This window comes from Callorhinchus milii, unplaced genomic scaffold (genome assembly GCF_018977255.1).
Source record: "Callorhinchus milii isolate IMCB2004 unplaced genomic scaffold, IMCB_Cmil_1.0 Scaffold5, whole genome shotgun sequence".
Classification (NCBI taxonomy): Eukaryota; Metazoa; Chordata; class Chondrichthyes; order Chimaeriformes; family Callorhinchidae; genus Callorhinchus; species Callorhinchus milii.
Window position 1 is genome coordinate 25,475,873 of NW_024704746.1, and position 22,069 is coordinate 25,497,941.

The window sequence follows — 22,069 nt, forward strand, 5'->3', positions numbered from 1 at the left end:
GACACGGAGCCGGGCTGGCGAGGGTGGGGGTGACGGGGTCACCGGGCCGGGCTGGCGAGGGTGGGGGTGACGGGGTCACCGGGCCGGGCTGGCGAGGGTGGGGGTGACGGGACACGGGGCGGGCTGGCGAGGGTGGGGGTGACGGGGACACTGGGCCGGGCTGGTGAGGGTGGGGGTGACGGGGACACGGGGCCGGGCTGGCGAGGGTGGGGGTGACGGGGACACGGAGCCGGGCTGGCGAGGGTGGGGGTGACGGGGACACGGAGCCGGGCTGGCGAGGGTGGGGGTGACGGGGACACGGGGCCGGGCTGGCGAGGGTGGGTGGGGTGACGGGGACACGGGGCCGGGCTGGTGAGGGTGGGGGTGACGGGGTCACCGGGCCGGGCTGGCGAGGGTGGGGGTGACGGGTCACCGGGCCGGGCTGGCGAGGGTGGGGGTGACGGGGACACTGGGCCGGGCTGGTGAGGGTGGGGGTGACGGGGACACGGGGCCGGGCTGGTGAGGGTGGGGGTGACGGGGACACGGGGCCGGGCTGGCGAGGGTGGGGGGGTGACGGGGACACTGGGCCGGGCTGGCGAGGGTGGGTGGGGGTGACGGGGACACGGGGCCGGGCTGGCGAGGGTGGGTGGGGGTGACGGGGACACGGGGCCGGGCTGGCGAGGGTGGGGGTGACGGGGACACGGAGCCGGGCTGGCGAGGGTGGGTGGGGGTGACGGGGACACCGGGCCGGGCTGGCGAGGGTGGGGGTGATGGGGACACGGGGCCGGTGAGGACCTGCAGTCTGCGGAGGGAAGAGGTGCGGAGCCGACATGGAGGGAGTTTCCACAGTGGAGCCTTGAGGTGACGAAGGCGTTTATGGATAACAATACCCAGTGTCAGTGTCACAAGCAGCGACTGCCCCGACTCTCACTCGGGGCCGAGGGACCAAAGCTCAACAACAACAACAACAACAACAATAATAATAATAATAATTTGGTCCCTCACTCCACGGCTGTGTGTCGGACGCTGCTCTGCGCAATTGGCTGCTGCGTTTCACCCACAAAACACAGTCACTACACTTTACAGTATATCCTGTGAAGCGCTTTGAGACGTCTGGACGACATGATCAGGCGCTGCATCCAAATGCCAAAATTATTATCACTATTATTGTTAAACTGTTCGGTTTTACGCAAATTTAATTAACCAATTATTGGATTCAACAGAATATGAAACGCTGAGAGTCGCTCTCGAATAGCAATAAACACAAGAACAACGATAACAGCGCAACAACAAGAACAATAATAACAATAACAACAATAACAATAACAACAACAACAACAACAATAGCAATAACAATAACAACAATAATAACAATAACAACAACAACAATAGCAATAATAATAATAACAATAATAACAATAATAATAATCTTCACCCAAAAATGTATTCAATAAAGTTCACTTGACGACAACGTGCATTCACATAGCAAGTTCCAGGGAGAGGGGGAAACAACGTTCCCAAACTGTGGTTTTGGTGATTTTAAATCAAATCAAATTAAATCCAAAAGATTTGTTCCGTAACGATTTACAAAAGTGACCACTCACTGACCCCGACGTGATTCGAACACGCAGCCTTCTGATCTGGAGTCAGACGCGCTACCGTTGCGCCACGAGGTCTGATGAGCTGCGCTCCGTCACCATGGTTATAGCCTCGCTCCCCCCGCGTCACCGCCTCTCTCTCTCTCTCTCTTCGCCGGGCAGGTCGATGGTCAGTACATAGTTGGTGGAGTGGCCGGTGGTGGACAGCATGCCTCTCCGAGCACTGGTCTTGTACACTGCGGACACAGCAAAATAGTCACAACCTCACACCCAGTGTAACATGGCAGCCGAGAGAAGGCCGATACCAATGACAACAACAAATAACATCTACACATGCCTTTCATGTCATGTCGGACGGATGTCCCAAGGCGCTGGAGAGTTGTGGTTGGGTGGTCCTGGCTGGATAAGCAGCAGGACAGCTTGCCACACCGTGATATCAAAGACAAATGATATGGTTTTAGCTGGTTAGACTCCAGCAGTTACCCCAAGGATACTGAGCTGATGCCCTCTGTCCCTCACACAGTAGCCTCCACATCACCATCTCAATGTTCTGAATTGTTACCATGAGATGTGAAGAGCAGTAAGAACAAGACTAACCTGGGCATCCATAGGTACATTCCTCTTTAAACACTGGCTTCTCCCCCGGCTTGAGCCAAATCTGGTTGACGAGGTTAAGGGCATTTTCACCAAAGAGACAGGAGTGGATTCCAATGAAACATTTATAATATAATAAACAAGCCAGTTTTACCCTATCCCAGCTTAGGTCCTTTCCTTCCCCCACAGTCCTCATCATCACGTCTTCAAGATGTCTCAAAGCGCTTCACAGAAAATACTGTAAAGTAGATTGACTGTGTGTTGTGTGGGTGAAACGCGGCAGTCAGTTTGTGCAAAGTATTGAGCAGGATTTGCAGTGTGTGATGATGGATGGCTTAGTGGTATTTGCAATGATTTGTGTAAACTGTTAAACAGCTCAGCGATGGCAAGATACAATAGGCAGAGTCTCATACAGTACTTTAGGCAGTGACTCCCCAATCACATGCCTGGTCCTGTCCCATCGCGCACCCTCCATATACAGGCCTTTAATGTAAACTCCATTTACCTGACGGGGAAACATACAACAAACCCAGTTTAGTAACATCCTGAGGTTTAGCGTTATTGCTGTATTGATTAGGCATCAGACACTGAGCAGGTCTTGTTTCTGTGTCTCTCTCTCCTGCTGTCTCTGTGCAGCAGTCAGTAGACAAGCTGACACAGACTGGCTACTCACTCCCCTGGTCACCCAGAGGTTGTCGATAATAGTATTTGTAACTGAAACAGAATAATAATCCTTGCATTTGATATAGCGCCTCATCACATCTTTGAGACGTCTCAAAGCGCTTCACAGAATGTACTGTAAAGTGTAGTGACTGTATAATGTGTGGGCGAAACGTGGCAGCCAATTGCACACAGCAATATGCACAAATGATATGGTTTAGCTGGTGAATAGGGATCAGTTTGATGTGACAACAAATTGTACATATATATATATATATATATCAGGTAATGTGGGGAGCACACCCCAAGGCGCTGACATGTTAACGGGTGAACGGCAACATCATAAACAATCAGGCCTCACTGGTGGGCCGATCACACTGTGATCCTGGTTAATGACGTGGAACTGGAAGCTGAGATGGTCGATGGGAATCCTGTATTTCCTTGCATAGTTCTGCAGCGCTCCAGTCAGGAAACTCTGAGTGAAGTAAAACCGCGAGATCCAGAACACACCAGGCTTCCCTCTGCTAATCCAGTCCTGAAACACAGCACATACAGTCGTTCACCTTCCACCATCCTGGCAGTCACATGCACATGGCGTGTCCCAAACTACACACTGTATCCCCAGATATTATTTACTAACAGAAATATATCTCAATTCTTCTTGAAAGAAACAACCTTTTCTGCATACACCGTCTGTCTAGAGGATCCAGTTCAAGATCCTGGTCCTCACCTACAAAGCCCTCCATGGTCTCGCCCCACCCTACCTCTGCGACCTCCTAAACCCCTACCAACCCGCCCGCTCCCTCCGCTCAGCCGCTCCGGCTGCTCCACGTCCCCCGACCCACCCGCCCCACCATTGGCGGGAGAGCCTTCAGCCACTCTGCCCCCAACCTTTGGAATTCCATCCCCCAGTCACTCCGCCTCACCCACTCCTTAGCCTCCTTCAAGTCCCCCTTCAAGACCCTCCTCTTCGACCATGCCATTGGTCACCCCCCTTCCTCTCCTCTCCCTTTACCCCCTGACCCCCAAACCCCAGCTCAGGTCTGAAATGCTGTCACTGTCCAGCGCCTTGGGACGGCCTCCCGACGTGAAAGGCGCTGTACACATGTAATCTCGTTGTCTCCCTCGGAAGCCTGTTCCATATGTTTACTATTCGCTCACTGACTGAAGTACTGTCTCTGCAGATTTATAAGAACACGAGACACAATCCATAACATCAACATGTCTTACCTTAAAGAACTGAAGTCTTGAGAGAAGGTCAGTAATGTAACTGCCTAAAGGTTTGAGAGAAGGATAGGATTTTGCTGACCACATTGTGGGAACCTGGAGAGGAAAACATCAGAAAACCATTGTGTCATGTTATTCAGGAACGAGCTATTGACATGGCGTCATTGTGACGTATTGGAGAGATCTGAACACACATCTATACCACACAGCCAGTGAGTGCTGCTCAGTCTCCACATACAAACAGTACAACTATTACTAATATTAATCCTGGCATTTGATACAGCACCTGATCATGTCGTTGAGACGCATCAAAGCGCTTCACAGGATATACTGTAACATGTAGCGACTGTATATTTTGTGGGTGAAACGTGGCAGCCAATTGCGCACAGCAGTGTCCCACAAGCAGTTGTGAATTGAGTGACCAAATTATTTTTTTATATGAAGGGATTATTAACCCCGGAAAGCGATCCACAAATCGACTAACAACCGGGTTCCTACTTACTGCTGGTTAACAGAGTGGAGCGAGGAAGTGTGTCCAACGTTTCCCTCTGCCCGGGAATGGAACCCAGGTCCTCTCGCTTGCGAGGCGAGTGCTCTAACCGATACGCTACAGGACTCCACCATGCCTCACTTTGCCGACAATCATGCTGTTGAACATATCCTCGAGTTCACTGGACAGCAGGATAAGCCCTCGGATTGCCTTGGTGATGTCTCTCAGGCTGGTCCTGATGGTGGACGTTAGACGATTGAAGTGAACGAGTTCCTGCAGCAGCACCGTATTCATGGATTCACTGTAGTTGGTCGGGTATTTATTCTATGGATTAGATAAAATATTATTAAAAATAATAACCCTGGCATTTGACATAGCGCCTTATCACGTCATTGACACGTCTCAAAGCGCTTCACAGAATATACTGTTAAGTGTAGTGACTGTATATTTTGGGGGCGAAGCGCGGCAGCCAATTGCACACAGCAGTGGATTGAGTGACAGCATTATTTTGAAGGGATTAATATAATAACTAAGATCACAGCCACACAGACACTGCAGGGGTTGTTGTGGCCATTTCTTACCATCACCTCCTCGGTGTAGAAGTCGGGGGGTATTTTGGACAGAATGTCCGTGGCCAGCTCCTGCACAATCTCCGAGGAGGAGAGATCACCCCCGTTTACCTGATGGGAACAAACATTGTACTTAATGTTGAGATGATCTGTCCTAAAGCAGTCACTACAGTCACGAATGGCTTCTCCTCCACCCCCCGTACTGTCTCATGTGGTGTCCCTCAGGGCTCTGTCCTCGGTCCCCTCCTCTTCACCCTCTATATGCTCCCCCTCTGGTGACATCATCCGCAGACATGGGGTTAACTTCCACATGTATGCGGATGACACCCAACTCTACCTTTCCTCCTCTACTCTCAACTCCACGACCCCCGATGTCCTGACAGCTGTCTGTCCGACATCGAGTCCTGGACGAGAGACAACTTTCTTCAGCTCAACGTGCGAAAAACCGAGGCCCTCCTGATTGGCTCACGTCAGCGCCTCCGCACCTCAGGCGCTGACACCATCAGCATCCAAGGCTGCACTCTCCACCTCTCAAAGCCAGTCAGGAACCTCGGCGTTTTGTTCGACCCTGAGCTGTCCTTTCTCCCTCACATCCGCACCACAACTGGCACCGCCTTCCATCACCTCCGGAACATCGCCAGACTACGGCACTACCTCACCCCTCACGCGGCTGAAACCCTGGTTCACGCCTTTGTCACCTCAAGGCTGGACTATGGGAACTCTCTCCTCGCCGGCCTTCCCGCCACCTCCCTCCACACTGCAGGTCATTCAGAACTCTGCAGCTCGTGTACTGTCCCGCACCAGGCTTCGGGACCACATCACTCCCACCCTCGCTCGCCTCCACTGGCTCCCCATCCCCCAGAGGATTGATTTCAAGATCCTCATCCTCACCTACAAGGCCATTCACGGCCTCGCTCCCTCCTACCTCTCCAACCTACTATCCCCCGTACCTACCTGCCCGTACCCTCCGTTCCTCTGGCTCCGGTCTGCTCCACGTCCCCCGCCCAACCGCCCTACCATCGGTGGTCGGGCCTTCAGCCTCTCAGCCCCCAGGCTCTGGAACTCCATCCCCCAGTGCCTTCGCCGCTTCCTCCCTTTCCTCCTTCAAGGCCGGTCTCAAAACCTTTCTCTTTGACCGTGCCTTCAGCTCCCCTCTCGACTCTCTTCCTCCTCCTCGCTCCCTCCCTTCCCTCCCCTCACCCTGACCATTTCCCCCTCCTCGCTCCCTCCCTTCCCTCCCCTCACCCTGACCATTTCCCCCCTGCTCGGGTCATGACCCAACTGTGCAGCGCCTTGGGACGTCCTCCTGACGTGAAAGGCGCTCTATAAATGGAATCTTGTTGTTGTTGTTGTCACAGCACCAACACCCAAAAAATTATAATCCTGGCATTTGACTTAACGCCTTATCACGTCTTCGAGGCGTCTCAAAGCGCTTCACAGCATATACTGTAAAGTGAATTGACAGTATATTTTGTGGATGAAACGTGACAGCCAATTGCACACAGGAGCGTCCCCACAAACAGTCGTGGAGTGAGTTACAAGACTATAATTCAATAGTTATTCAGATAGTTTTTTTACCACAAGAGTGAACACATTGTGAAGGTGATGCCACCTCAGAGACTGGTTTTTACCTGATTTAACGGCTCCAGTGGGTGTTTCTACTTTACAGTAATTAGTGTTTTCAGGAAATAAAATTGTTGATTGTGTTATTTTATTCAGCAAAACTGTCACTGAGTGGATTGCAAAGCCTGAGAGCACGGACTGGTCACTGAGGCAATCAATCACAGTCACCCAAACTAGTTGTGGTGAGTGGGTTGCAGGTAATAACCATAATAATAATAATAATCCTGGCATTTGATACAGCGCCTCATCACGTCATTGAGACGTTTCAAAGCGCTTCACAGGATACACTGTAAAGTGTAGTGACTGTGTATTTTGTGGGTGAATAGAGAGTGGGGAGCAGTGTGTAGTCAGCATTGCTCTGGAGGCTGTGATTGGGATAGAGGAAGGCGGGTCCCCCTCCCCTCACCGCTCACCTCTCGGGGGAGAGTGGTCAGAACCCCATCAAACAGCTTCTGGGTTTCCTTCTGTTCTTTGGTGATGTTCGCATTCTCATGAAGTCCAAACACCTGAAAGGCAGTAAAGACAATTCCTCTGGTCTCCCATCCTCAATAGTCACTACACACACCCCATACACACACCACACACACACCACACCCCATACACACACCCAATACACACCCCACACACACCACACCCCATACACACACCCCATACACACACCCCACACACACACACCCCATACACACACCACACACACACCACACCCCATACACACACCCAATACACACCCCACACACACCACACCCCATACACACACCCCATACACACCACACCCCATACACACACCCCATACACACACTCCACACACACACCACACACCACACCCCATACACACACTCCACACACACCACCCCATACACACACCCCACACACACCACACCCCATACACACACCCCACACACATACCCCACACACACACCCCATACACACACCCCACACACACCACACCCCATACACACACCACACCCACACACACCACACCCCATACACACACCCCACACACACACACCCCATACACACACCACACCCCACACACACACCCCATACACACACCACACCCCATACACACACCCCACACACGCCCCACCCCATACACACACCACACACACACACCACACCCCATACACATACACCATTCACACACACTACACCCCATACACACACCCCATACACACACACCCCACTCACACACACCATACACACACACACTATTCACACGCACTATACCCCATAATACACACACCCCATACACACACACTACACCCCACACACACACCCCATACACACACACCACACCCCATACACACACACCATACACACACACTCCACCCCATACACACACCCCCACACACACACTCCACCCCATACACACACCCCCCACACAACTCACTACACCCCATACACACACTCCACACCCTATACACTACACCCCATACACACACACTACACCCCATACACACACTCCACACCCTATACACTACACCCCATACACACACACTACACCCCATACATACACACTACACCCCATACACACACACTACACCCCATACACACACCCCATACACACACCCCACACACACACACCCCATACACACACCACACCCCACACACACACCCCATACACACACCACACCCCATACACACACCCCACACACACCACACCCCATACACACACCACACCCACACACACCACACCCCATACACATACACCATTCACACACACTATACCCCATACACACACCCCATACACCCACACCCCACACACACACCCCATACACACACACACTATTCACACACACTATACCCCATAATACACACACCCCATACACACACACTACACCCCACACACACACCCCATACACACACACCACACCCCATACACACACACTCCACCCCATACACACACCCCCCACACAACTCACTACACCCCATACACACACTCCACACCCTATACACTACACCCCATACACACACACTACACCCCATACACACACTCCACACCCTATACACTACACCCCATACACACACACTACACCCCATACATACACACTACACCCCATACACACACACTACACCCCATACACACACCATACACACACACCATAAACACACCATTCACGCACACTACGCCCCATACACACACACCATACGCACACACCACACACCATACACACACCATAACACACACACACAGCACACACACACTACACACACTATACACACACACCATACACAAACACTGCCCTGCCTGGGAATCAAACCCAGGTCTCTCGCTTGCGAGGCAAGTGTTCTAACCACTGAGCTACAGTGTCCACGAATAACTAGTTTTTGTGAATTAAAAGCAAGTGGCTACCTCTGGGTCTGCATTGAGAGGTAAGCTCTTGATGTACTCCACGTAACTTTCGTAAGTGCCTTTCCTGGGGGCAAAATAAATGGCGCTGGGAGAGAACATGTAGGTCTCGTCTTCAATGACTTTCTGACAGTAGAAACTCTCCAGCAAACTGATCAGCAGCCTGCGGTCGTGCTCATCTGTCACTCTCCCCCCATAGTTACACTCTCCTGTCAGGTATAGCAGCGCCTCAAATGGAACCTGAGCATATTCATTCAGGAAAATCTGTTGGCAAATAATAATTGACAGCTAATAATGTTACAATAATAATAACCCTTGCACTTGATATCGCACCTTATCACGTCTTCGAGATGTCTCAAAGCGCTTCGCAGAATATCCTGTGAAGTGCAGTGACTGTGTATCTTGTGGGTGAAACACTGCAGCCAATTGCGCACAGCAGCGTCCCCACAAACAGCCGTGGATCGAGAGACCAAATTATTATTATTATTTTTTCAGGGATTATTACACTTGGAAAAGTGATCCACTAATCGATTAACAACCGGGTTCCTACTTTGCTGGTAATCAGAGGTGTGTGGGGTAAGGAAACTTGCCTGAGGTTTTGCTCTGCCTGGGAATCAAACCCGGGTCCTCTCGCTTGCGAGGCGAGGGCTCTAACCACTGAGCTACAGGACTCCACGATCTCTTGGTGCTACAGCTGACAGGGACTGTATATTATCCGTTGCCATTTGTTTTGTACTGACTCTTCCTTTAACAGTGAGTTGCCTCCTTCCAGCTCTGTCAGCATTTGTCAGTGAAGTCAATGAAGATGAAACCAGCCACCAGGCAGCAATATTACTCCATCAGTTCAGAATAATCTCACTTTACTCCTTTGCTAACACTAACAAGACCTCGACTCTTCTAGTATTTCTAACCCACAAAATACACAGCCACTACACTTTACAGTATATTCTGTGAAGTGCTTTGAGACGTCTCAATGACATGATAAGGCGTTGGGTTAAGTGTGAGGATTATTATTATTGACTTTTTTCTCCCAAGGCCTTGAATTTGAATGTAAGCCGTGATGATGCCAGCGAAGGCGATTGACTTAAACTGTGTGTTGAATGCAACGTGAGCTGAGTGACAGAATGTTAAGTTAGTGTGTTCCTGGTGAGGAGCTGCGCTGTGTTCGATGACTCGATGGCCTGGTGTTGTGTAGCTGTCGTTGACTCGGCTCAGGATAAAGAAGGCAAACTGGAGGCTGGACTCTCAGATCAGTTGAGTTCAGATCTGACCCCGTGCACAGCTCTGGTCAGGTTCACTCCACAACAACAACAGCAGCTTCCACTTACACAGCACCGCTCACACAGGGTGGCGTCCCAGAGTGAGTGACAGGAAGGGTGGGCTGGCCTGTATATAGGAGATATTATTTCTGAATAGTGCCTGGTCCGGGAAAGCCAAATACTGATAAGCAGCTTCACGTTTAACTTTTTATTTTGACAAAAATGATCGAAAGAGACTGAAAGGGTTTATTAAAAGTCAAATTGTTTGGAATAAAAACAGAAGTGTCTGGGATCACTCAGCAGATCGGGCAGCATCTATGGAGAGAGGAAGCAACTTCTGTTGGTATTTTGCAGTATTTTGCCTTTTGTTTATTGTAAAATTCTTTGGGAATCTGTGTGAATTGTAGAAGCTGAGGAACAATAAATTAAAGCCTACAGGGTAAACAACTCATTTCAGGGCTACAATAAACCCAATTGAGCAGATTACACACAGTCCTCATTTCTCCAGAATTTCAGGCAAATGAAAGCCAGAGCAGAAATCCCCAGAGTCAAGTCTATAAAGTAAAATATCTCCAATCACTGTAAGCCTCATTGTTTCCAGCAGAGAGAAGTTTAAATTGTGAACCTACCTTCGAATTACGATTTTTCAAATTCAAATGTTAGTTGCTCTCTGGGGGGACTATAATTCTCACTGGCTTAAGGGCAGCGAGTTTTACAGTATGTGCTTGTAACAGCCAATTAGAGTAAAGAAAACGTCCTTAATGTTTAAGTGCGGGACTAAAACAGTTGACTAAGAGGTAACACATATCTGTGACCTACCTGTATCTGTCTGGCACTGATCCTGAGATCTGACTCATTAAATTCATAAGGAACGTTCCAGCCCAGTGAGCCAAACATCCTGCGTTCTTGGACAAGAGCGTGGAAAAAGCACAAGGCAAAGAGCAGCTTCTCCCACACCTGTTACACAGAGCAACGTGAGTCAGTGCTTCTCAAACAAGTACTTGACAATTCAACAACACATGACATTAACACAGAGCCTTTCACGACGGGAGGACAGGGAGGGTGGGGGTAGGAGGACGACTGAAGGCGCGGTCGAAGAGGAGTGTCTTGAGACGTGACTTGAAGGAGGCGAGGGAGGGAGCGAGGCAGAGGGATTGAAACCGTACACAGTGCTATTCCTTACCACTGCCTTATTGCAGCCATTAAAGAAGTGGGGGTCTGAGATGGGATCGTTGAGGTAGGACCTCAGCAGGTTGGCCCTCAGGCCCTTTGGTGGCTCGTTGGTCATCTTGATGCCGTTCTGCAGCACGGAGACGGGGAAGTCACTGGAGGGGTAGCTGGTGAGCCACAGGCGGAAGTCTGGCTTGGTGCCATCGCTATCAGTGATCATCTCCTCACAGATACACTCCAGCTCGGGAAGCCAACTCGTGGCCAGGTGACAGTTCTGCAGAACCACCCACGTGCCATCCTCCGCAGCCTGACAGACAGAAATAATAACAATAATAATAATCCTTGCATTTGATATTGAGCCTCATCACATCTTTGCCACGTCTCAAAGTGCAAGATATCTCCCAGCTGCTGAAGGTGTTTAGACTTGGGAAACCTCCTCTCTGCATTTCCTCTTTATTGGATGGATTTCTCCACTGTTGCCCTTTCAACAAAGACGTGTGAAGTCGCAAAGCTTCTGGTCGGATTGGTGCATTAATTGGTTGCCGAAGCTTCCCTGTTAGTTTGTGTCTGCTCAGCCAGAAACCAGAAAGAGAAACTCACACATGCTTTTATGTTAAAAGGCCAACAATTACATCATGACCATTAGCTAAATGTCACATTAACAGCAAAACGCAAGTTCCTGGAAAAATGGCCATTTAATGTCCTCACTGCTGCTTTTCATTTTGAACATGGAGTCCTGTAGCTCAGTGATTAGAGCACTCGCCTCGCAAGCGCGAGACCTGGGTTTGTTTCCCAGACAGGACAAAATGTTGGGCAAGTTTTCTTACTCCACACAGAGCCTCTGTTTACCTAAGCAGTAAGTAGGAACCCGGTTCTTAGTTGATTGGTGGATTGCTTTCTGGAGGTATTAAGCCCTTAAAAAAGTAATAAAAAGGTAATTTGGTCACTCAATCCACCACTGTTTGTGGGACTCTGCTGTATGCAATTGGCTGCCGCGATTCATCCACAAAATATACAGTCAATAATTCACTTTACAATATATCCTGTGAAGGGCTCTGAGACGTCTCAAAGACGTGATCAATCGCTATATCAAATGCAAGGATTATTATTATTATACTGGTATGTGAATATTTGATGTATATATTCATACTTTAATGAATCATAAATTAATCTTCTCTTTTTCTGTCCTATTAAATACTGATGCTAACTGTCTACATATGTCACCAAGAAGATCTTTAACCCCTCTACTGCGATGGATATTACTGCAGTCAGGAGAAAAACCCTTATTAATATCACAAATTTATGCTCCATTGAACTATGCTTCAGAATCGATTTCACAGCACAAACTATTAAACACCAGTTAGGAAGTGGCAAATGAAGAAGTAAATGATTTCTCACCTCATGAAAATTTAAGAACTTACTTTTTCAATCATTTTCTTAGCAATCGGCCCTTGTCCCTGTCCTAGAGAGATAGTCTGCAGATTTGTCCCTCCCATTCCTGCAGCAAACACAGCAAATCATTCCTCTGTTAGTTATTAATGAATCGTCACTGACAAAATACACCTTTACAGTATATCCTGCACAGGACATAGGAACAGGAGGAGGCCATTCAGCCCCTGGAGCCTGTCCCACCATTCTATGAGATCATGATGATCTGTACCTCAACTCCAATTACCCGCCTTTGCCCCGTACCCCTTGATCCCCGGACCTGACAAACACCTCAGACTGGACAATGTGACTGGATCCACAGCCATAACCCACAGGGGTTGGGGGGTGGGAGAGAGGGTTCCAGACTCCCACTTGAAGGGTATCGGCACAGCCCAGAACCCTCGGCCGTGACCTGGTTACATACCCCTCTCCTCAGCAAATCTCATCAGCAAAGCCATGGGGTCGGCTCCGGCCGACAGGACAAAGATTAGTGGTGTGGAGTGGCCGGAGTGCTTGAAGCTGTGCTGAAGGTCAAAGGTTGGAGGCTCGATGTAGGCAACGTCCATTTTCTCTGTGATGAACTGCTGAACAGCGGGAATAACCTGCAGGGCCACGGAGCACAACAACAACAACAACAACGATGATAACAACAACAACAACAACAGCAACAACAACAGCAACAACAACAGCAACAACAACAACGATGATAACAACAACAACAACAGCAACAACAACGATGATAACAGCAACAACAGCAACAGCAACAACAACGATGATAACAACAACAACAACAACGATAACAACAACAACAACGACGATGATAACAGCCACAACAGCAACAACAACGATGATAACAACAACAACGATGACAACAACGATAACAACAACAACAGCAACAACAACAACAACGATAACAACAACAACAACGATGATAACAGCAACAACAACAACAGCAACAACAACAACAACGATGATAACAGCAACAACAACAACAGCAACAACAATGATGATAACAGCAACAACAATGATGATAACAGCAACAACAACGATGATAACAGCAACAACAACAACAGCAACAACAACGATGATAACAACAACAACAACAACAGCAACAACAACGATGATAACAGCAACAACAGCAACAGCAACAACAACAGCAACAACAACGATGACAACAACAACAACAGCAACAACAACGATAACAATAACATCGATCACAATAACATCGATAACAATAACATCGATAACAATGACAACAACAACAACAATGATAACAACGATAACAACAACAACAATAACAACAACAACAATAACAACAACAACGATGATAACAACAACAACAACGATGATAACAACAACAACGATAACAACAACAACAACGATGATAACAACAACAACGATGACAACAACAACAACAACAGCAACAACAACAACGATAACAATAACATCGATAACAATAACATCGATAACAATAACATCGATAACAATGACAACAACAACAACGACAACAACAACAACAACAACGATAACAACAACAACAACGATAACAATAACATTGATAACAATAACAACAACAACGATAACAATAACAACAACAACAACGATAACGATAACAACAACAACAACGATAACAATGACAACGGTAACAATAACAACAACAACAGCAACAACAACAACGATAACAACAACAACGATAACAACGATAACAATAACAACAATAACAACAACAACAACGATAACAATAACATCGATAACAACAACAACAACGATAACAACGATAACAACAACATACAACGATAACAACAACAACAATGATAACAACAACAACAACGATAACAACGATAACAACAACAACGATAACAACAACAACAATGACAACAACAATAACAACAATGATAACAACAACAACAACGATAACAACGATAACAACAACAACAACAACGATAACAAGAACAACAATAACAACAACAACGATAACAATAACAACAACAACAATGATAACAATAACAATGATAACAACAATAATAACAATAACAACGATAACAACAACAACAACAACAATAACAATAACAATAACAACAACAACAATTACAAAGATAACAACAACAACAATAACAACAATGATAACAATAACAACAATAACAACAACAATAACAATAATAACAATAACAATAATAACAATAAGAACTATAATAACAACAATAACAATAATAACAATAACAATAATAACAGCAATAATAACAACAATAATAAAAATAATAATAATAAAGATAACAATAATAATAACAATAACAATAATAATAAAATAATATTAACAATAACAATAATCCTTGCATTTGATACAGTGCCTTATCACATCTTCGAGACATCTCAAAGCGCTTCACAGGATATTACAGTACAGTGAATTGACTGTATATTTTGTGGGCGAAACACAGCAGCCAATTGCGCACAGCAGTGTCCCACAAACAGTCGGCGATACAGTAACTAAATTTTTTTTATATTTTGAAGGGATTATTACCCTCATCAATCGACTAACAACCGGGTTCCTACTGACTGCTGGTAAACAGAGGCGTGTGGGGTGAGGAAACTTGCCTAAGGTGTTGCCCTGCCCGGGAATCAAAACCAGGTCCTCTCACATGTGAGGCGAGTGCTCTAACCACTGAGCTATAGTGTTTTAAAGATAACTGCAATGTTGGTCTTTTCCCACCAACACGTCATCTGCTTATTTAAAGGGCTCCATTATCTCTCTCTGGTGGGATCTCATCCCTTTAGCTTCATGTTTGAACACATTCCTCAGGAGCAACACCACAGAGAGTGCCATTCCCCACAAGCAGCAGTTTCTGGGTGAGGAACATTACACTGTTTCAGGCTGTTTCACACTGTGTGAGGGCAGAGGGCTTTCTGATGGACACAATGATCTGTACAGGAGGGAAATAGCTGTAAAGCACACAGCAATATACAGGGGAGGCTTTGAGAGACTGCAGGGAGCTGATACACATCGCAATCCATTGGAGAGAGGAAAAGTCTGATGACGACAACAAGCTGTAACAAGGGAGAGATGGGTGTGTATTGGCCACAATATATAATTTATTATAAGTATAAAAATTACCCAAACCTTGTCTGGCCTGATACAGCGGAGAACAAGAAGGTGTTGGAAGTTACTCAGACTCTGTTCCCATGGATCAGGGAGTGAGATTGTCTCCGGTTGAGAAGAATCGTAGATTTTCTTCCATTCAGAAAGCTAAACAGGTCAACCACAGGGTCAGCACTGCAGCCAGACAAACTCAATCACCATTAAATAACTGCACAACTAGGGCGAAGGTTTAGCTTCATTAACAGTGTTTAACATAGGCAATTAGGCAATCTTTATTACAATACTCAAATAGGTTTCCAATATTTTCTACCTCTTTTTTCACCTAACAACAACACATGACATTTACACGGCACCTTTCACATCGGGAGGATGTCCCAAGGCACTGGACAGTCAAGGATTTGGACCTAAGCTGGGGGTTGGGATCAGGAGAGGTGGAGGGTGGGGAGTGGGTAGGCGGGTGACCGAAGGCGTGGTTGAAGAGGAAGGTCTTGAGATGGGCCTTGAAGGAGGCGAGGGAGGGGGGAGGCAGAGGGACTGTGGGAATGGTGTTCCATGGGGTGGGGGCAGAGAGGCTGAAGCCCTGACTGCTGATGGTGGGGTGGGCCGGGCGGGGGATATGGAGCAGGCTGGAGCCCGCTGAGCGGAGGTAGTGAACAGATTGTATGTATTGTTTGTGCACTACTATAATATTCTTACTTACTTGCAGCTGAACTTACGTGAGAACAGAAGTGATTCTGTAACTTGCAGAATGCCGGCAGAGAGGAGAGACGGACTATTTCCCCCCAGGACTTGTCCTTCAGCCAGCTGGGAGCAGGATTGACAAATGGGATCTCTAACGCTACCCCCCCAGTCAGCAGGAAACGCCATTCGTCATCAGTCACCAGGTTCCTGCTCCTCTCGATCCCAATACACAGCAGGAAAGAGAAGAGCATCTTGTCTCTCTCAAACAGGGAGCGGCAAACATTCTGGTACATACTGTGAGAGAAACACGGCCATGTTAGCGAGCCCGCTTCATTGGGCTGAGATTACACTCATAGGAACAGGACAAGGTCATTCAGCCCCTCGAGCCTGTCCCGCCATTCTATCAGATTATGGCTGATCTGTACCTCAACTCCAATTACCCGCCTTTGCCCCGTATCCCTTGATCCCCGGACCTGACAAACACCTCAGACTGGACAATGTAACTGGATCCACAGCCATAATCCACAGGGTTTTGGGGGTGGGAGAGAGAGTTCCAGATTCCCACTGGCCTTTGGGTGAAAAACTGCCCCTGAGTTCACTGCTAAATGGCCTCGCTGTAATGTTAAGACTATGGACCTTGTTCTGGATTCACCACCAGAGGAAATAGTTTCTCTGTAGATTTATATTAGTGATGATGACCTAGAAGCCAATTTAAACCAAATTGTTTTACCTGGTTTAGCCTGGTTTAGCAGCAGAAATGCCACACACTGTGACATGCACCACAGCAGGCCATGTTAGTAATTTATTTATCTGATTGCACTATCCAAGTCACACTAATGGTCCACATATCAATTTAAATTGGAATATTATTCTTTTTATTACGATTGACTTTTCTATTTTTTTTAACCTAGAGAGTTATTATGATCTGGAATGCACAGCCTGAAAGGTGGTGGGTACATATTCAATAATAACTTTGAAGAGGATTAGATATGTATTTAATAGGAACAATATGTGGTAAGAGTGGGGAAGTGGGACTAGTTGGGGTAAGAGTGGAGGAGCGGGGGCTAATTGGGGTAAGAGCGGGGGAGTGGGGCTAGTTGGTGGCTCTTTCAAAGAGCCGGCACAGGCACTATGGGCCGAATGGCCTCCTTCTGTGCTGTAAGATACAATATAATATAATGTAATATAGATTCTATGATACTATAAATATTGTCTTAATTGTAAATGTAATTAATTACCTGTAAGTGAAGTGTGCGTTGAGATTGCTGATCCTCTCATGCAGGAGGGTGGAGGGGCTGCTTTTATCAATGGAGTTGACATAAAGATTTATGAACCAGGCAAGTGAGTATTGGTACATCGGATCAATATGAGCAAGATTAGAAATGACAAAAAACAGCACACTTGAGTGGGTGGCCACCTGATCAGAGAACAGAAAGAGGATGTTACAAGGACCCTTGTCACGTCTTCAAGACGTCTCAAAATGCTTCACAGGACACACTGTAAAGTTTAGTGACTTTGTATTTTGTGGATGAACATAATAATGAAGTAATACTAATAGTAATAATAGTAAAACAACTCCAACAAAGTTTCCCCAAATGACACAGATGATGTTGTATGTACTACATAGCGATGGCAGGAGGCAAACTGGAATGAATGACGGCTCCACTCACTGGTCTGTAGCCGTCTCGGGTTTCGTCGATCTGTTTCTCAGTCCTGGTTGTGATCTCTTGTTTCTCCAGGATCTCCCGTGAGAGCTTCTTGCTGGAGGAGAGGATGAGTATAGCACGTTCATCTTCCAGAATGTTCCCCTGTGACATTGACAGGACCTCCAGGATCTGGTCTTCTGTTTCTTTCAACAGTTTTCTGTGCAGAAAAACCCTGATTCAAGTCAGCGGAGCCAGTGAACATTATTTGTTCCTAAAATGATAATAATCCTTGCCCTTGATACAGCACATTATCATGACATTGAGATGTCTCAAAGCACTTTACAGAATATACTGAAAGTGTAGTGACTGTGTATTTTGTGGGCGAAACACGGCAGCTAATTGCGCACAGCACCCACAAACGGTCATGGATTGAAGGACCACATTATTATTTTTTTTAAGGGATTATTATCGCGGGAAGCGATCCACCAATTTTCTAACAACCGGGTTCCTATTTACTGTTAGGTAAACAGAGCTGTGTGGAGTAAGGAAACTTGCCTAAGACCTGACCGGGAAACAAACCCAGGTCTCTCGCTTGTGAGGTGAGTGCTCTAACCACTGAGCTACACGACTCACTGTACTATAATAGTTATTGTCAGTGACACTGGTACCTGTTTTGTGCCCTTTCCAGGTAAAGTCCTTTCTTCTTTTCTTCTAGTTCTGGTTTCTCTTTTGCTGCGACTATACTGAGCAGTTGATCCTCCAAACCAATTGGTGTGATCATAAAGTTCAGGAGAGTTACCTGGAGAAGCAAAGATACAATCCTGGCGTTTGATATCCTGCCTTATCATAAGGAGGGATTGGAAGTCAGTACAAATAATATTGGATTTTAGTTAAGTTCTTCGGGGTGGGGGGGGGGGAAAGGGAGAGGAAGGTGTTAAAGCAGGAAACAAAAATTTGCTAATTGACCAAAAGGCAAGCTCCAAAATCTTGTCTGTCAACTGTACAATTATGATATAGTCGCCTTAAAGCGTAGCAACAGATATAAAGTTCGGAGATGAATTTCCCCCCCAGTCTTCATGATTCACAGATAAACTCTGTCCATCAGTTTATAAACAATGGATGGCTGGAGTGGGTCGGCTATTGTTTGCCGAGGAGAGCAATAACATTGAGTACTCCCACCAGATAGCAGGACCAGCCCTTACAGTGTAAGCTACAGAGCTCGGAGATTGCTAATAAGCTTTGCTGACAGCGTGCGCAGAGATGATAAGGAAACGCTGGCGTGGTGAGTTTCCCTGTTGTGAAGATAAATGACATCACAGACAAGGTGGGGACTGGAATCTAAGCAGCTCATAAACACCGCTGTGTGTGGAGATGGTGATATGAGAGATTATACACCTTGAGGCTCCCTGAAAGCCAAAGACATGTAATTGGTTGGGACACTCTTGAGAAATGGATTTATGAAGCAATTGTTTCTAGACTTTTAATAACAATAACAATAATACGTTCACATCGGGAGATGTCCCAAAGTGCTTTACTGGATTTACTGTGACGTTTAGTGACTGTGTACCTGTAGGTGAAACGCTGCAGCCCAATAGCGCACAGCAACAAAGACGAATAAGGTTGTTCTGTGAATCGGGCAATTTATAAAGAGAGTAATAATAATAATGATAATAATCCTTACCTTTGATATAGCGCCTTATATAGTACACAGAATATACTGTAAAGTGTAGTGACTGTATTTCGTGGGCGAAACGCGGCAGCCAATTGCGCACTGCTGTGTCCTACAAACAGTTGTGGATTGAGTAACCACGTTTTTTAAAAAATATATATATATAAATAAATATATTTTTGAAGGAATTATTACTGGGAAAGCATCCTCCAATCGACTAACAACCCGGTTCCTACTTACTACTGGGTAAACAGAGGTGTGTGGAGTAAGGAAACTTGCCCAACATATCGTCCTGCTTGGGAATCGAACCCAGGTCTCTCGCTTGCGAGGCGAGTGCTCTAACCACTGAGCTCCAGGACTCCAACATATTATTATTGGTTAGCACAGTTCTCTCTATTGTGAAACTCATTGGTACAAGCGTTGATGTACCCCCAGCTATCACCCCAACACTGTTCAGATCTCTGTAGAGTTGGCAGATTACCTTGACAGAAACCTCGGGCAGGTAGTGAGGGTTACGAAGGCGAGTGGTCATGTAGAGGGTGAAATCCCTGGAATACTGTATGATGGTCTCTCCGAGCTGGATGTAATCCATTCCCCTCTGTTTGAAAGTCTGTTTCAGCAGCAGAGGCTCCAGAATGTGATCAAGATCTTCAGAAAGATTTTCAATTAAAATTGGATTTCCAAACTAGGAGATAAGATCACACCGATTTAGAGACTGAGGTAACGTTTTCAAACTAATCCAACCAGTGGTAATAAGGTGGTTTGGGCTCTGCGATGGGATGCCAAATGGTTCTGGTACCGTTGTTACCTTGGTTTCAATTTGACAAATTGGACGTGGAGATGACAAATGTCTCCATTCTCTCATTGGTGTAAATGTCAATCAAATTCTGTTTTGTGCAGTTTCCTCATAATAATAATCCTTGCATTTGATACAGCGCTTTATCAAAGCGCTTCACAGAATATGCTGTAAAGTGAATTGACTGTATATTGTGTGAGTGAAACGCGGCAGCCAATTGCGCACAGCAGCGTCCCACACACAGTCGTGGAGTGAGGGACCAATTTATTGTTATTCTTGGACGGATTATTAACCCCAGATCCGCTAATCAACTAACAACCGGGTTCCTACTTACTGTTAGGTAAAGAGACATGTGTGTGGAGTAACGAAACTTGCCTAAGGTTTTGCCCTGACCTGCCCAGGAATCAAACCCAGGTCCTCCTGCTTGTGAGACGAGTGCTCTAACCATGGGAAGCAATGTTGGAATGTTACCTGGATGCAGTTCCCCAGAGTACGGATGTAGTCTGGCTCATTAAGTTTGCAGACATGTAACTTGTTAGCTTTCTCCATGTTTTTAATCCACTTGTTAGCCTGTCCCTGGGGGTCAATCATTAGAGGCCAGCGCTGAGCTGAGGTCACGATGATAGCATTGTCTACTGAAAAGCTAAAGGGAAAGGAATGTTATATGTGCCATTTAATGTGCTTTAATTCCTAATTTATTGCTGTAATATTCTGAGACTAATAATAATAATCCTTGCATTGTATGCAGCACCTTATTGAGACGTCTCAAAGTGCTTCACGGAATGTGCTGTGAAGTGTAGTGAATGTGTATTTTGTGGATGAATTGCGGCAGCCAATTACACACAACAATGTCCCACAAACAGTCATGGATTGAGTGACCAGATTATTATAATTTATTTATTTTTTGAAGGGATTATTAACCTCGGAAACCAATCTGACAACCGGATTCCTGCTCACTGCTAGGTCAACAGAGGCGTGTGGATTAAGGAAATTTGCCTAAGGTTTTGCCCTGCCAGGGAACTGAACCCGGGGCCTCTCACTAGCTGAGGCGAGTGCTAACCACTGAGCTACAGGACTCCACAAAGACTTACATGTCCCTTGGTAGTCCATGCAGTTGCCACTCCAGAATTCTCACAGGATCTCCCAAGGTGTTGGAGAGGCAGAAGATGTTGGAAACAGGGATCTGTTTTTGCTTGCACAGAGTGAACCATTCCTTCAGTATTTCCTGCAAAGGAG

At 46.6% G+C, this 22,069-nt stretch overlaps 1 protein-coding gene and 1 non-coding gene across 2 annotated transcripts in view; both read right to left on the reverse strand.

The window, feature by feature from the left end:
- Positions 1-1,583: 1,583 nt before the first annotated feature.
- On the reverse strand, positions 1,584-1,655 carry trnaw-cca. Its single transcript has one exon. It is a non-coding gene; the product is annotated as a tRNA-Trp (tRNA).
- Positions 1,656-1,703: 48 nt separating this feature from the next.
- LOC103188906 (dynein axonemal heavy chain 3-like) overlaps positions 1,704-22,069 on the reverse strand; it is a 135,357-nt gene continuing 114,991 nt past the window's right edge. The window contains exons 61-81 of the mRNA XM_042335009.1: positions 21,925-22,058; positions 21,305-21,476; positions 20,519-20,722; positions 19,037-19,167; positions 18,393-18,585; positions 17,961-18,139; positions 16,758-17,016; positions 16,063-16,188; positions 13,372-13,549; positions 12,941-13,017; positions 11,533-11,826; positions 11,169-11,306; positions 9,094-9,354; positions 7,154-7,246; positions 5,130-5,228; positions 4,690-4,872; positions 4,062-4,154; positions 3,193-3,366; positions 2,566-2,676; positions 2,175-2,235; positions 1,704-1,813 (exon numbers count right to left, since the gene is read on the reverse strand). Coding sequence (XP_042190943.1) covers positions 1,704-1,813; positions 2,175-2,235; positions 2,566-2,676; positions 3,193-3,366; positions 4,062-4,154; positions 4,690-4,872; positions 5,130-5,228; positions 7,154-7,246; positions 9,094-9,354; positions 11,169-11,306; positions 11,533-11,826; positions 12,941-13,017; positions 13,372-13,549; positions 16,063-16,188; positions 16,758-17,016; positions 17,961-18,139; positions 18,393-18,585; positions 19,037-19,167; positions 20,519-20,722; positions 21,305-21,476; positions 21,925-22,058 — 3,270 coding nt within the window. The remainder of the gene's footprint in view (positions 1,814-2,174; positions 2,236-2,565; positions 2,677-3,192; positions 3,367-4,061; positions 4,155-4,689; positions 4,873-5,129; positions 5,229-7,153; positions 7,247-9,093; positions 9,355-11,168; positions 11,307-11,532; positions 11,827-12,940; positions 13,018-13,371; positions 13,550-16,062; positions 16,189-16,757; positions 17,017-17,960; positions 18,140-18,392; positions 18,586-19,036; positions 19,168-20,518; positions 20,723-21,304; positions 21,477-21,924; positions 22,059-22,069) is intronic.